Source organism: Ruditapes philippinarum, unplaced genomic scaffold (assembly GCF_026571515.1).
Source record: "Ruditapes philippinarum isolate M1 unplaced genomic scaffold, ASM2657151v2 ctg3091_1_1_1_1, whole genome shotgun sequence".
Classification (NCBI taxonomy): Eukaryota; Metazoa; Mollusca; class Bivalvia; order Venerida; family Veneridae; genus Ruditapes; species Ruditapes philippinarum.
Genome location: NW_026860740.1, coordinates 108,399 through 124,717, shown reverse-complemented (window position 1 = coordinate 124,717; position 16,319 = coordinate 108,399). Strand labels below are relative to the sequence as shown.

The following is a 16,319-nucleotide window of genomic DNA, read 5'->3' as shown; positions in this document are numbered from 1 at the left end:
TACAAGGCTTCATGAAAATAGAAAAATGTTTGGACCTTTACTGTTATTAGCAGTGAAAATTTAGCCCCACCTTTTACATTCATTGCTGGGTCAACTGCTCACAAACAGTACAACAAAGACATCATTTCTTGGCGTGGGACTTCGATCCCCGGGAGATGCTTTGGTAGTTTAGCACGGAGGAAGGTTGTCTAGTACTGGTGTAACTCTCCAGGAATGATGGTTAGGAAACTACCCGCCTATATGACTGAAATACTGTTGGAAAAAGGTGTAAAATCAAGCAAACAAGACATGATTTCTTTTGTAAAAACAAGGTATAATGCCAGTATAGCAATTGGATAGCCATTCTGCCAATTTGCATAAAACTACATTGTTCAAAAGATCCATTGATAACTAACCTTGTCCTTTGTTCTATTTTTATGAAGTCTTGCCTCTTTCTGTAGTAAGCAGGGATTGTCCCCTTCAAATTTTGTTAAGCCTTTCCCCTTTCAATTAATAATAAGCATTATTTTTTACCTCTGTATGTAAAGTAAGCCATGCCCCTTCTATAATTTTATCATATTTTGCCCCTTTACAATGATAATAGCTGTCAATAGTGACAATACAAAAACTGAGCATACAACACTTGAGCCATGTCAGTTTGCACAGACAATGCGGCTGGCTTGGCCTTACACTGGTGGCAAATCACTTTTACTTCCTTCAGGTAAAGCTTTTATTATATTTATATGAATATGATTGTGAAGACAACTTTTTCATACCGATCTAGTCTCCTACAGTACTTGTGACTGGAATGTGTTTAGTGTTGTATATAGGGACATGGTCCAAAGTAGGGCTGTAACACTCAAAAGTGAAAAGGCAGATACTTCAATAACTTGTCCCACTCCTTCCCATTACAGTTAACATTAAGTATTGCACCTGTTACAGCAACATCCCTTTTACTATGAACAGGCAAGCTGTAACATCTGACCTTGAGGTATGACTGAACTTTGGCCTACCCACACAGTTCTTATGCTCGACACACTATCTCGTGATGTTGAACATTTGTGCCAGGTTGTTTGAAATTCCACCAGCTAGTGACAGAGTTATGGTGCAGACAAGAAGTTTGAGACCATTTTGTATTTGACATTCAAGCATGACCTTGACCTTTGACCTAACCGCATGGTTCTTGCGCTAGACACACCATCTCAGGATGTTGAACATCTGTGCCAAGTTATATGAAATTCCACCAGCTAGTGAGAGTTATGGTGCAGACAAGAAGTTTGAGACCATTCTTTTTGCATTTGACCTTACAATATGACCTTGATCTTTCACCTAGCAACTAAGGTTCTTGCACTCGACACACTGTCTCATTACTGTGAATATTTGTGCTAAGTTATTTGAAATTCTACCTACTATTGACAGAGTTTAGACCTGGACAAGCATAATCCTGACAGACGGATTTACATAGAACAAACCGCAATTGTGACAACTATGTTGAGCTCTCCGCAAGCAGGCCTGACAATAAAACCTTTCCCCATTACAATGGCAGTCAGCTGCATATTTTCATATTTTGTATTTTGGCACTTCCAAAATATGCATTGACATAAAGTAATACTCATTTAATACTGCTTAAAGACCTAGCAAATGTTAACAAAATATCTGATACAAGACAAACACAGTATATATTTATAGCCATTTATTGACTAAAGAAATATGTCATTATATTGTAACAGATGACACATCTATAAAATACTTGTTCACACATATGCTCATTTTCCTTGCATATTTCTTTTTTTTTTTTTTTACATCATCGTAAAAATAGCAACATTATTGAAGAGAAAACTCCCCTCTTTCCAACCTATTTTGGACAAAATAGGACTGAATGTTGACAACGAAATCAACAGTTCAGTCCTAAATAGGCTTATAAGAAAGAAGGGCTTTTCCAATCAATATTAATTCTCCATTCTGATAAACAAGAGTATCACCTCTATAAATGTTGCTTGTGTTTTTTAAAAACAATCTTAATTTGCATTACTAGTTTTCCTTTTTTCTATTACAACAAAATCGGCAAAAAATTTTTTTTTTTTGAAAATTTCCGAAAGTCATGTAGCATTCTTTCTCGACAGAGCTAACGTTTCTCTCAGATCCGTCAACAGTATAATCACAAATATCTTAAGTGCATACAGAGTTAGCTTTAAGGTGGACATATAAGACGCAAAAAAAAAAATAATAATAATAAATTACATAATGTTATATAAAGAAAACAAGATATATACCGTACAAACAATAATCAACAATTTAGAATTATTTACCAATTACCTTACTCTAGCTGTATTTCCCAGTTAAGCACCTATTCCCCTCCCTTTTTCTCTTTGAGATTTCTTAACTACCCTTTCGTAGGAAATTCAGCTACTGTAAAGTAATAACATCTTTTAAGTAATTCAATATTTAATGATGTACTAAGATAGATACAGTCTTAGATTTTTTAATGGCAAAAACAAAGTTTTTTGGTTAAACTCTCGCTAATTTCAGGTCAAGATCTTTGTTTCAAAATTATACATGCTGGTTTTCAAATTTTCGGTAAAATTACTATATTTTTAACCTTGCATAAAAACTACTTCAAAAATTAAGTAGGAAAAAGAAGTCAATTGCCATCAATGACTTATACACAATATCTAACAATTATATTTCCTATAAATTCTTTGGCACAACAACAGAATATCTCGGAGATGTGTATATTTTACGTAAAACAATCTGTGTAAGTTCTACAGATTTTTAACGTCCTACTGACGACTTTTTAAGAGTGACATGGCATGAAAGAAACGAGACTTTAAACAAAAGTTCATGGTTATGTTTCTGTGCAATACAATAGGATATGTCATGTATTGCACAAGAGTCAACTTTTCCAAATGTCTGGAAAAAATAAAATAATGTAATAATGTACAATTACATTGATACACAAACTGAACCTAGCTAAACACAGCAATTTTCTTTTTTTGTAGACATTTATATGCAATTCTTCTGGAGCAAAAAGTGCAACATTTATTCAGAGCATAGTCAAATTACTGAGAATAACTAATACATTGTTCATTATACTGACAATGTAAAGTTCATGTTAACTCCGAACAAAATAAATGAATATTGCACTTATTACTCCAGTAATAAACATGTAAGTGAATGCCATAGATGGTAATTATCACACACTGGAGCAAATACTGAACATATTTTACATTTGTGTCCATCTGAGGTATATTCTTTGACTCGATTATATATGATCATAAAGCCACGCCATGACAAAACCAACATTGTGCATTTGCGACCAGCATGGATCCAGACCAGCCTGCGCATCCACGCAGTCTGATCAGGGTCCATGCTGTTCGCTTACAAACCCTATAACAAATAGAGAAACTGATAGCGAACAGCATGGATCATGATCAGACTGCCCAGAGGCGCAGGCTGGTCTGGATCCATGCTGATCGCAAACGCACTATGTTGGTTTTGTCATGACGTGGCTCAAATATACTCTTTGAAAAAAAAAAAAGAGGAAAAACACAAGAACTTTATATAAATATTAAATAATTTTTACACTTTTTTTGTAAAAGGCAAGATTTAATTTACACAACCATTGTAGGACTTAGGCCATAATGGGTTTGTTTTGGGTTTTTTTTTAATATGGGGGTTACACATATATATGAAAATATGGACACTTGAGTAGAATACCCACAAGTGCTGTTTGTTACAAAAAAAATATATATTAATAATCAATAAACTCATTATTTCATTTAAGAATAAATAAAAACATACTTGGTCGATTCAATAAAATGGTGTTTTGTTTTCAACTAGACTAACAAGGCAGTTTAACAAAATATTCATGTCTATATCTTGAAGCAATTAACTAAAATGTATCACAGACTTTTGTTTATTTATGCTGCCTTAACAAATTAAGTGCTGGCGAATTATGGCAGAAAATTATTTTATTTTATATGCTGCAAGTTTATACGCTTTCACTGAAAGACATAAGTAAGTCTTTGGTTCAAACAGTCACAGAGTTGTCAAATATGCCAGACTCGTGTGCTTCCCTAAATAAGGTAAAACTACTGAGCAAACTTCTTCTTTTACAAATTTTGAATACGGCCAGCAAACGTTTAAAACTTTAAATTAGAAACAAAATGAACATAAAAACATATGAATACTGGTAAAAACACAAAATCTAATGCCTTGAGTCGAGACTTTGTTCATTTAAATAAATATATAAATATCTATATATTGCACATGGGTAATTCACGTCAAAATGACAACATATGATCATACATAGTGATGAGCTTGGACAAACTTTCAGAAATCAAATAAAACATCTTTTTTATAACACAAACCTTTCATTCTGGTCAATCTGAATATCAATATTTTGTAATATGGACGGATGTAAAATAAGTGTCAATAAATGCAACAGGCGAATGTTTCACATAAAAGTCAAACAATTTGAAAGCTCCTTCAGCGCAGAGATTCAGTTTATATATATATCTAAATAAGCGAGATAAAAGGCATCGGATTCAACACAAATTTAATACACAGACTAATCTCTAATGATCAAATTCCATAATTATCTTCTTTTTTGTTCAATCATATTTTGGTATAGGTCAGACTACCACTGTTGGTCACTTGACAGCTTTTCAGCTTTACTGGTAGAGGAAAAACTTGTGTGTGCCCATCCCTGCATTATTTCAGGCATGAACTGGCACCCAAATATAGCAACCAACGTTCTGTAAGCTAGCTTATGTACAATGACTTGGTTATATTCATAAAATTCTTTACACATACTTCTTTTTTATTTCGTTTTACCATTCATTCTATTATAAATATCACAGGAATATATCAGTCTTGCTTTCAAACTGTGTTGACTTTTTCTGTCAAACACGTGTGAACATTACACATCAGACATACAACAAACACATTTATACATATCATTACACGTGTTAACTACATCACATATCAAAAAACATAAAACGTTCTAGAATAAGTGATCACATTTCACAAATGTCCTGGTTACATTCAAACACCCTTCCCCGACACCCCCCTCCTCCCCCCACCCAACCCACCGCAAAACATTTCTGGAGACTTTAAATTACCCCCAATTTATAAAGATATCCCAGAACTACGTGTCTGGAATAGTAATAAAGTCTCGTCACTAAATCACACGCAGATCTGTTAAGTTATATTACAAGCCGTTAAAAGCTTGTATACATGTACAATATATGCCGTACACTCAACATCTATATAATTAAATATGGACTTCAATAATTTGCAATATCTATTTAAAGCATGACCTAGTATATATAAGTAACAGTTTTTATATAATAATTACATTATTAAAAACACACCCGGCAACAATATATAATAATAATAAAAACATGTATACTAGAATGTCTAGGAAAAGTCGCACCACATTTCCACAAAAATTCATCGACATCCATTCGCTTTCTGAAATAAAGCCGTGTCACATTGCAAAAACAACTACACAATATATCTGAAAGGATACCATAATATAAAATCATATATTATATATTCATACAATGGTTCAAATTAATATATCATTTTATATCATCATCATCCATGTTTATACACTTCACAATGTCACACAGTTTCAAAACAGAGATCTATCTATAACTCATTCACACAATGTTATGTCATGAAAATGATAATTTACCCATAATGCAACTCACTTAAGCTGCAATCTTTAAAGTTATAGTGCTAATCTCCAAAAATAAATAACTTATATGACACATTATCTAAACAAACCTGTTAGATTAGTTACCTCGGTTTAACCAATAAAATATTTCTTCACTTGTCTTGTATGATCAAATTTCCGAGAAAGCTTAAAATTCTGGAGAAAAAAATAAAGATACTTATATTAAAAGGCGCCCTTTTGTGCATTATTCCGCCAAGAAGGCTTGGGAGTAGAATCAGAGACCTTAAGTCAAGCACACAAATATTCATCTCCCTTTGTAAATGTAAGTTTAAGCAGTATGGTTAGCTATATAGGTATGGATTCGATTTACTTCATAGAAATTACAGCAGTACAAAAAAAGTAGTACATGCAACACACCATCTCATTAATAACAGTAAATATATAAACAGATTTATTTGTAAATAACCACTTAAAAACAATCGAGACAGTTCCCCATTGCACTGAACCACTAAAGTCATTCAAAAGTTATGTGACGAGATTCTTCCGTCTACTTCAAAACTACTTACTTGACACAATTATCACTTTAAACTTTAATCATGACAGCTTTTAACTTAATATTGTGATGAAAACTATGTGTATTGATCCACTTAGAAGTTCCTTTCCCCGCAATAACACTAACTATTTCTGAGGATACTGTCTTAACAATCACTACAGGTTGAAACCCATGACCCAAGAGTTGAAAGTCAGGACCTAGATTTAAATACAACCTATGACCCAAAGGTTGAAAAGTCGGGGACTAGAAATAAATACAATAGCTTCGTATTGTACACACTATTTGTACATTACCAGTTCTATACAAGAGGTATTTTTTATTGTATGTTTACACTAGTAGTACTCTCTCGTAAAAAAATATGAAAGAAATCTCTAAAATCAATTGACCTGCAACCTCTTGACACGTTGACTAACCATCTAATACTTCAATAACTATTTATTTATAAGTTGTATTTTTCTTTACCCCACCCACAATTTTTCCCCCATTTATGCAAAGATAACGGTATAAGGGAGTTGCTATTATGAAATGATGAAACGATATCACAGTGACAAACTATTTCAAAATGATGTGACAAAGGTCCGAGGTTATAAAGAAATTCTCAAAGCTCAACCTCAGATCTCAGGCACTTGATTGGTCAGAAATTGCCACAGAAAGTACACTGTCCAATGAAAACCCTGAGATTTGAGACAGAACTCAGAAAAAAACGTTTTATAACCTTGAGCCCAGATTTAATACATTCAGCTCATCCTTGGTAATTTATTCAGACATTTGATAACCCATTAATTTAAAAAAAACACTTGGTGGAGATTGACATAAAAGTTCAAAGGTCAGAAAATCAAAGGAATGTCATTCTAAAAAAAGACTCTTAATACATTACATAATACTGACATACATATGACATACATTGAAGCTTTCATCTCAAATTTTCAATTCTGTGAATAATCAAGTCACCAGAACAGGTACCTCAATCAATTAACATTCAATTAAGTGCTCAGTATAATCAATTAATATTATCAACATTTAATCAAGCTAACTGACAGCAAATGACCTATACTAGAATGGACAGATCGGAATGCCCTGGTCAGCATCAAAGTTCTTTGCTGTCAAGAAGCCACAGATTTCTCTAACAAAATCTTCCGAACTAAACCTTCCAAGGTGCATCAATCAAACTAACAAGACTTTATTTCTTTTTTTCGACCAATATAACTTACACAAAGACACCTACAGTCAATATCCAGTGTTGAATGACATCTTATCATGTAGCATAGTAATTCATATGTACCCTGTATGTCACATATTACTTCAAAACATTCGAGAAAATAAATTAAGGAGCACTTAAACGCAAGATTCATATTGGCACTATATACATATTTATATATACCTTTCAGAAAGACATTCTACAAAAAATTTCTGCTGAATAATCACAAAATGGTAATATTTCTTAAAACTGGAAATATATCTGTAACTTACTTTAAACCATTTCTTCCTGTAATTCTATTTTTAAATCAAAAACAAGCATATACCTAATAACAAAGTCAAGTAAACAAACTGCCAATTCTTTGGCAGTAGTAAACAAAAATGATTTACTTCAGACTTAATTTGTGTACTTGAAAATAACTTAAATGCAGCAAAGTTTACATTGATCATTTCATTTCCTCACTCCATATTTATCTCTTTACATTAATTCACCAATTGCTTTACATGAATATATCAAATGCTTTCTATTAATTTATAAATTCTCCACATTAATTCACTGAATAATTTACATTAATTCATAAATTGCTTTACATTGATTCATCAATTGCTTTACATTAATTCATCAATTGCTTCTTTATGAATAATCAATTGCTTTACAATACTTAATGACTTCACTTCACCTTAAGTTCAATCAATTCTCTTATTCACATAATAATTTAATGTTTTATATTCTTCATGACTTTATATTAATCAATTGCTTAACATTAATTGCTTTTTTCATGAAAAAAAATCAAAAGCTTTATTTTACTATATGACTTCATATTAATCAATTGCTTAAAATAATAATCAATTAATTTGTAAGATACAGTAAAGTTTAAGGGTTTACTCATCATCACCACCATATCTCATTTAAATGAGCTATCATCAATCAATAAAGCGATCAATTTCCAAGAAATTACTGGTTATCTGCCTAAAACTTACATCATAAAAACATCTAGAACACACAAAAACAAAAATGATGAAGCATGATGTGTACAGGAATGACTGCCATTTACCTAAAATCACAAACATTCGTAACGTCAATAGCACACACTTGAGAGAGAGAGAGAGAGAGAGAGAAAAACACTAATAAAACACATCGAGCCTCGTGTTGGCAAGCAAAAATAACTCTAAAAACTGAAGCTGGGAACGTAATAAAGTAATTCCACAGTAATGGGTATCTCTACTAATATCAGCACTTTAACAATTAGCTACAAAGCTTTTAAGATCATGTAAGAGTTAGCATGCACGAAAAATGCTTTCCTCCGACATATACAGTCCCAAAAATCGTCCGACCATTCCTTGGCATTTTCTTGCCAACGGTTTAAAAAAATCTCCATTCCTTTTTTTATTTTTTGAATAACTTTGGGCGACTGGTAATTCTTGAATCCAGGACATCTTTTGTACACATACAGGTTATCAGGAATTTATCACAATGAGTCTTGGTTTTATATGCCATGTCTGTTGTCTGTTGTTTATTTTTCAAACCCTCTAGATTAAATATACATGTATAGCCGTTGATGGACAGCAAGTTTCAAATTTAACACAACTTGTCTGTTTTTATCTAGACAGGAAGCCTGTATATGTATAACAGTGTCTACAGTGTTTTTGTTTATGTTTACTGGTGTTAGCGACATTCCCAAACTTTGACCGTTTGATCTACACTTCCACTTATCACATACGGCGAGTTCCGATGCATGTCTGAAATATAATAATAAGCTATGTAACAATCATTTGGTAAAAAGAAAATCTTTGCATGGAAGTTATCAAGCTGATCTGCCTTTTTGATATATTGAGAGGATATTTTTTTCGTTTGAGTGAAACATGAAATATATTTTCACAAAATATTATAAAATTCAAAATCAAACTGTTTCTCATTCAAATGTTATTTCAAGTATTATAGGGAGAAAATGCTAAAAATAAAGATATTTTACAATATTACCTAGAGATGTAACAAAGTGTTGGTGTGCATCTAACGTTTTCTGGTTTCTTCTATTTTTAATGTCCCATACTCGTATAGTTTTATCATCTGAAGCACTGATTATGAATTTCCCTCCAGGGTGAAACACCAGTCCTCGTACCCAATTATCATGACCAACCTATATATAGGAAAGAGCATTATTATCCAATTATTATGACCAACCTATATATAGGAAAGAGCATTATTATCCAATTATTATGACCAACTTATATATAGGAAAGAGCATTATTATCCAATTATGATCACCAACCTATATATAGGAAAGAGCATAATTAACAAATTACCATGACCAACTTATATATAGAAACAACATGATCAACTTATTGATTTATTGATCGAGTAGAACATGAGAGAAATTTGTTGCTTTTAAGACAGCTATACACTGTAACAAAAGGACAAACAAACCTTCACACTTAATTATCATGGTTAACAAAACTTTACTTCAACTATCTGAAACACATTATCTTAATTATCTTGATCATCTGTATATACATATAAAGTAATGCATATAAAGACGTTTCCTGAGTAGTGTGAAAAATTAAACCTGGTACACAATAATTATGACCATCCTATTGACAGGGGAGAAAAAAATTATTCAAATATTGCATGAAAGACAACTGTATATTTTCACTTCTCTTCACATTAATTCACTCCTTTCTCCTCAAATGAAAGATTATTTCCCAAAGGAATTTTTATACAAGAATAACTTTTGTCAATCCTATTTCTGAAAAAAATAGCTACCAGGGATTGCCATGTTCTTTTCCAAGGTTTGTACAGAAATCTTTGTTTCAAATTTAAGTACTTTAAAATAACTTATTACATTGTTCATAATTACACAGGTGGTAAATTGATTATTGACTACACTGCCATTGCTACAAAGGCATAAATTAATCAGCATCTGTTTTACTTCATTGTTACATATACAGATAGAGAAGTTTTCTTATCTTTTCAGAAAATTAAATTCAATGACCCATACATAAGAATTAAGAACATATATGGCCAGATTTAAATTAAGGTCTTTTAAAGGCCACCAATGGATTTTAAGGACTTTTTAAGGTGGTATGAACCTTGTTTCTTCATGTTGCATGTATTATACAGCTCACTCAATCAGTTTTTACTTCCTGTAAACAGTAATTGTATAATGTGTAATAATAATGCAAGATGTAAAATATTTTTTTCTTCTTATTAAATTATAATCAGAACCTGAACTGATTTTTTTTATAAAAACTGTAAATAATATTCTCTTATTTTTGTTCTCAAGAGTTTTTTTTATTATTCAAATATCAATATTATTCTATTTTGTGGAAACTTAAGTCAACCAACTTAAAGCAAAGAAAACAAATTTTGAGCAAAACCATGATATATTCTTAACCTAACACCAACAAACTTCTTAAACTATAAAATAATATTCAACTTTTAACCATAGATTTCAATCTTGTCTGGTTCAGAATTTGTGTCTGTCTGTTACCTATTTCAGAGATTTCAAGACTTAAAAGACAACAGCCTGACTGCAAAGATACTATGTGTGTGTTCTAAGCTTTATAAGGGCCCATCCCCCACACTGAGAGTACAGACCCATGCAAAGAATCTCGGATTGCCCCTTGGTTTTATACCTGTGGTTTTCAAACTCATATCATTGCTGACAATGCTCATTTTGCTAAAAAAAGTAAGAAAATATGAACATGCCTATTGCTTAACCATCAAGCTGGTTGTGACAAAAATTTTTTTTTTTTAAAGTATACATACAAGTGTGAACAGACATAGTCCAGTACTGATGTCCCACATTTTGATTGTCTTGTCCCGGGAACCAGATACCAAGAATGGTCCACTTCGTCCTTTCTTGTTCTAAAATCAAGCATTTAATAACAAAAAAGTATGTTAGTCAAATAATAAAATAGTCACATAAGGGCTTCAGGTAAATCTTTGTTGTTACTCATCATTTTTTATCAAATAATTTTTTTTAAGGCACAATCATTCACATAAAACTAATATCATTTTAACATCTCAAGATCGAATTTGGGTAAAAAGAGTATGTTAAGATGATGCTTTTCCTACAGCAATTTTTTTCAATAATGCAGAAATTCAACTATACTAAGAATTTTTTTAAAATACCATTGCTTTGATATTCTTTATATAACCTTGGATTATAACATATTTCAAAAACTTCATCAAACTCTCCTTCAATAAACTTAAGAATATTTCTTTGTTTTTTTAACGCTGATCTTTACACAATTATTTAGGTCATGTATCAGTGGTCAATCCACCTTACCAGCTCTCCTGGATAACTAACAAGTTAATTACCAATTTCTTCGGAAGAAACTAAATGAAAGTATACTCACATCAATACCAGCCGCTTCATTTATGGCTGGACAAGCGCCCTCTGGTGCCCAAGCAAGACATTCTACGACATGTTCATGCTCACGTAACTCAGCTTTACAGTCTTTAGTGGCCACTACCCACACGCGTAGTGTTTGGTCATTAGAACAACTAGCTAATAGTGAACCATCCTGGTTCACACGCACCATTCGCACCCACTCACGGTGCCCGGTGAATGTTTTTACACAATACCTGTATGTATATTTACAAACATTTTATTGAAGGTCACACAAAATCAAGCCCAAAACAAAACAGAATTTTTTTTTCAGGCAGATTATTTTACAAAGGGCAGGTTTTAAATACATTTTTTTAATATAACAGAATCATTACCATTACTAAAGCTAAAACCAAAGTTCAAAATAATCTACAGAAATATTGTATATTACATGTATACAAAGTTAAAGTAAAACCTATATGTATCTCTAAATAATTTCATCTAAAGGCAGTACGGCTGTGTTTGCAACAGTTTATCTTCACATATTTCCCCCCATTAACTGCTTTTACTTGATTAACACAGCAAGCAGTATCTGACAAAATCTCATTTTTCAAATCAGCCAGACAATACTTTGCCTGTTAACAACAATCCAATTAATTCTATCACTATTGTTGTATAGTGTTCTGCTTGGAATAAATATATGTATATGAAGGCAGCAGTATTTTGGAAACTTATGGGCACCTTGGTAGAACCCATAACTAACCAGAAGCTACCTGGTAAGCATCCTCATATGAGAAAAATTGTACATATTTAAATACTTTTAATACAGTGGAGTAAGGGGGATATTGATTGACCACAGATCTTAGCCAAATTGGCCATGTATGCATTTATAAATAAAATCAGAATTAACACTAAGTATACTGTACATACCCTGTGGCTACCTCCCACATTTTTATGGTTTTATCTCTGGAGGCAGATACAATAAAATCTCCGCTTGGCATGAAGGATACACTAGAAACATTGTGATCGTGTCCTGTAACAAATACATAACATGTTACTGATATTTATTTTGTTTGTTATCTTACATAAAAACAATGAAAAGTTGACAGCTGATTTTTTCATAATTATATCATAATCAAACACTTACTGAGTAAAAACAATATCAAACACTTACTCAGCAGTATCAGGATCAAACACTTATCATAATCAAACACTTACTGAGTAAAAACAATATCAAACACTTACTCAGCAGTATCAGGATCAAACACTTTTACTGAGCAGTATCAGGATCACTCACTTAACAGTATTAGGATCAATCACTTGCTAAGTAGTATCAGGATCAAACACTTACTGAGCAGTATTAGCATTAAACACTTACTGAGCAGTATAAGGATCTAACAATTACTGAGAAGTATCAGGATCAAACACTTACTGTGCAGTATCAGGATCAAACACTTACTGAACAGTATCAGGATCATACACTTACTTAGCAGTATCAGGTTTGAACACTTACTGAGCAGTATCAGGATCAAACACTGAGCAGTATCAGGATCACTCACTTAGCAGTATCATGATCACACAATTACTGAGCAGTATCAGGATCAAACACTCACTGAGCAGTATCAGGATCACTCACTGAGGAGTATCAGGATCAAACACTTACTGAACAGTATCAGGATCAAACACTGAGAAGTATCAGGATCAAACACTTACTGAACAGTATCAGGATCAAACACTGAGAAGTATCAGGATCAAACACTTACTGAGCAGTATCAGGATCACTCACTTAGCAGTATCATGATCACACAATTACTGAGCAGTATCAGGATCAAACACTCACTGAGCAGTATCAGGATCACTCACTGAGGAGTATCAGGATCAAACACTTACTGAACAGTATCAGGATCAAACACTGAGAAGTATCAGGATCAAACACTTACTGAGCAGTATCAGGACCACTCACTTAGCAGTATCATGATCACACAATTACTGAGCAGTATCAGGATCAAACACTCACTGAGCAGTATCAGGATCACTCACTGAGAAGTATCAGGATCAAACACTTACTGAACAGTATCAGGACCACTCACTTAGCAGTATCATGATCACACAATTACTGAGCAGTATCAGGATCAAACACTGAGCAGTATCAGGATCAAACACTGAGCAGTATCAGGATCAAACACTTACTGAACAGTATCAGGATCAAACACTGAGAAGTATCAGGATTATCCAATTACTCAGCAGTATCAGAATCAAACACTAACTAGCAAAATTTAGCAAAAGACAGTTATATTTATACAGGAGGCACCTTGACATAAAGTTCACTTAAATAATATATAACTTACCATACATTGTCTTGACACATTCAAAACCTTGAAAATCCCATAATTTTATTGTCATATCAGCTGAACACGATACTGTAAAAACAGAAAACAATCATATATATATATCTATATATAAATATGTTTGGAGAAAACTACAATTTCTGTATAAAACTTGAACACTGGTCACTAGTTAGGCCCTTTACACAAATTTTGGTTCAGAATGTATATTATCCAAAAAATTTTGTTTTGTTTACATAATGGTAATAAAGACCTTTCTGTTTCTTTTGGCTTTTTATAAATATGTACTTTTTCTTGTTAACAAAATCACTAGTACTCACAGTTTCACAAAATATCTTTATTTACATAGCTGTATAATCCGTTGTTTTATGCAAGAAGATGAATTTTATTTGGTGGGCAATTTCATGTACATTTTAGTCTTCACTTCTAATGTTTAATAAATAAATTACCAAATTACCTAAGTATTTTCCAGTGTGGTCAAACGAAACATCTTGTACAGAGTCTGTGTGACCTTTTAAAGTTCTCTCGTAGTCCCCAGTTTCATAATCCCATACCTGAAAAAGAACCAAAACATAAGCTACAATTCTATTGATACCAAGTTAATACTAAATTCCCAAGAGCAACCTGTGAGCCCACTGTCAAATCTGACCTTGAGCTTTGATCTAGCCCACGGTTCTTGCGGACATGTCTTCTCATGATGTTGAACATCTGTGCCAGGTTATTTGAAATTCCATCACCTAGTGATAGAGTTATGGTGCGGAAAACCTGTTTGAGACCATTTTTTTTTTCATCTTAAAAATTGACCTTAAAGAATGACATTGACCTTTGACCTAGCCACATTGTTCTTGCTGGTGACAGACTGTCTGATTCTTGTGAACATTTGTACTAAGTTTTATAAAATTCTTCCTAATAATCGTGGAGATACGCCTTGGACAAGCATAATCCAGATGACAACTATGTCAAACTCACCACAAGCGGGCTCAAACAAAGTGACATAATATATCTTTGGCCAAGGGAAATTGATAAGAAGAATCTTTTACATGTGTGACAAGAGAAAACAAGCTACTGCATAATGCATAAGCAAGAAGTAGGAATTGCATGAAGGTTGACCTAAAAAAAAATCTTTCCAAGTTTCCACCACAATCATTCCTCAATACATATATACAACAATAACAAGAGCTATTGGATGGTGTGCTTGACTATTCTTCTTGTCTGATAGTGAAACATTAGCCTTAATAATATAGAATTTTTAAACTTCAAAAAGGGCCATAACTCTGTTCAAATCCATGTAAGAGTTATGGGCCTTGGTCAGTGACCTATTATGCTCTCAAATAAATGTAAAAGTTTCAACCAGTTCCCTTCTAGTACTTTTGGAAAATTAAGTCGAGCGGAAATTTTTACAGCTTCATGCACAAAAATAATCTTTGTCTATTCAGCAACTTTTATAACCAAATGTGACAACAGTTAAAAATTCCATTAAAGCACCCACACTGAGACACAATCATGTGTGCTAACAGCATTGCAAAACAATATGTAACTTGAGATATATTGATCTTATTTAACTTGCATGCAAAATCACCATGTTGAAAGTTCTAATTAATCTGTTTCAAGTTTCATGACAAATCAATTAAGCTTCGACATTATGAGGAAGAATTTTACTACAAAATGAAACAAGCTATCTATGTCAGAAAAGCTTGCACAAATACTGGCATTTTAATTCAACATTCATGCGTTGTTAAAAACTTTCACAAAACCTGCATAAACATTGCAGTTTGTCAGTTGATTTATCAGCCATAATGCCTTTGTAAAAGACATAATTCATGAAAAGTCTAAGACTTTAATTTCAAAATCTAAATCAAATCTACAATGTCATGACCTATAACATCAGTGATTAATCTAGAAATTCCTTACAATGCGTCGGATGACGCACATGTTTGAAAACAATGAGTCCTGTAGCAAAATCAATGAGTCATGTAGCAAAATAAATGCGTCTTTTTAATAGCAGATCCTTGACATGATTTGCATGTTTTATAACAAGCGATTAAGTAATTAAAGTGCATAAAAAAGTTATTTTTGGTGCTAATATTAATTGCAGGCAAAACAATTTTTATTGGCTGCTCAAAAATCTAATTTGCATAATTTATATTTTCTTACTACTTATGTCTAATACTGTGCATTATCCATTTTAATTGTTCGTAATTTGCACAAAATGTCCCTCTACATACTGACGA

General features: G+C 32.6%; 1 protein-coding gene across 1 annotated transcript in view; it reads right to left on the bottom strand.

The window, feature by feature from the left end:
- Positions 1-1,657: 1,657 nt before the first annotated feature.
- Positions 1,658-16,319, bottom strand: part of LOC132713222 (lissencephaly-1 homolog) — a 29,667-nt gene continuing 15,005 nt past the window's right edge. Inside the window, exons 6-12 of the mRNA XM_060695711.1 lie at positions 14,546-14,642; positions 14,092-14,163; positions 12,674-12,776; positions 11,772-12,000; positions 11,179-11,277; positions 9,394-9,550; positions 1,658-9,152 (exon numbers count right to left, since the gene is read on the bottom strand). Coding sequence (XP_060551694.1) covers positions 9,079-9,152; positions 9,394-9,550; positions 11,179-11,277; positions 11,772-12,000; positions 12,674-12,776; positions 14,092-14,163; positions 14,546-14,642 — 831 coding nt within the window. The 3' untranslated portion in view covers positions 1,658-9,078. The remainder of the gene's footprint in view (positions 9,153-9,393; positions 9,551-11,178; positions 11,278-11,771; positions 12,001-12,673; positions 12,777-14,091; positions 14,164-14,545; positions 14,643-16,319) is intronic.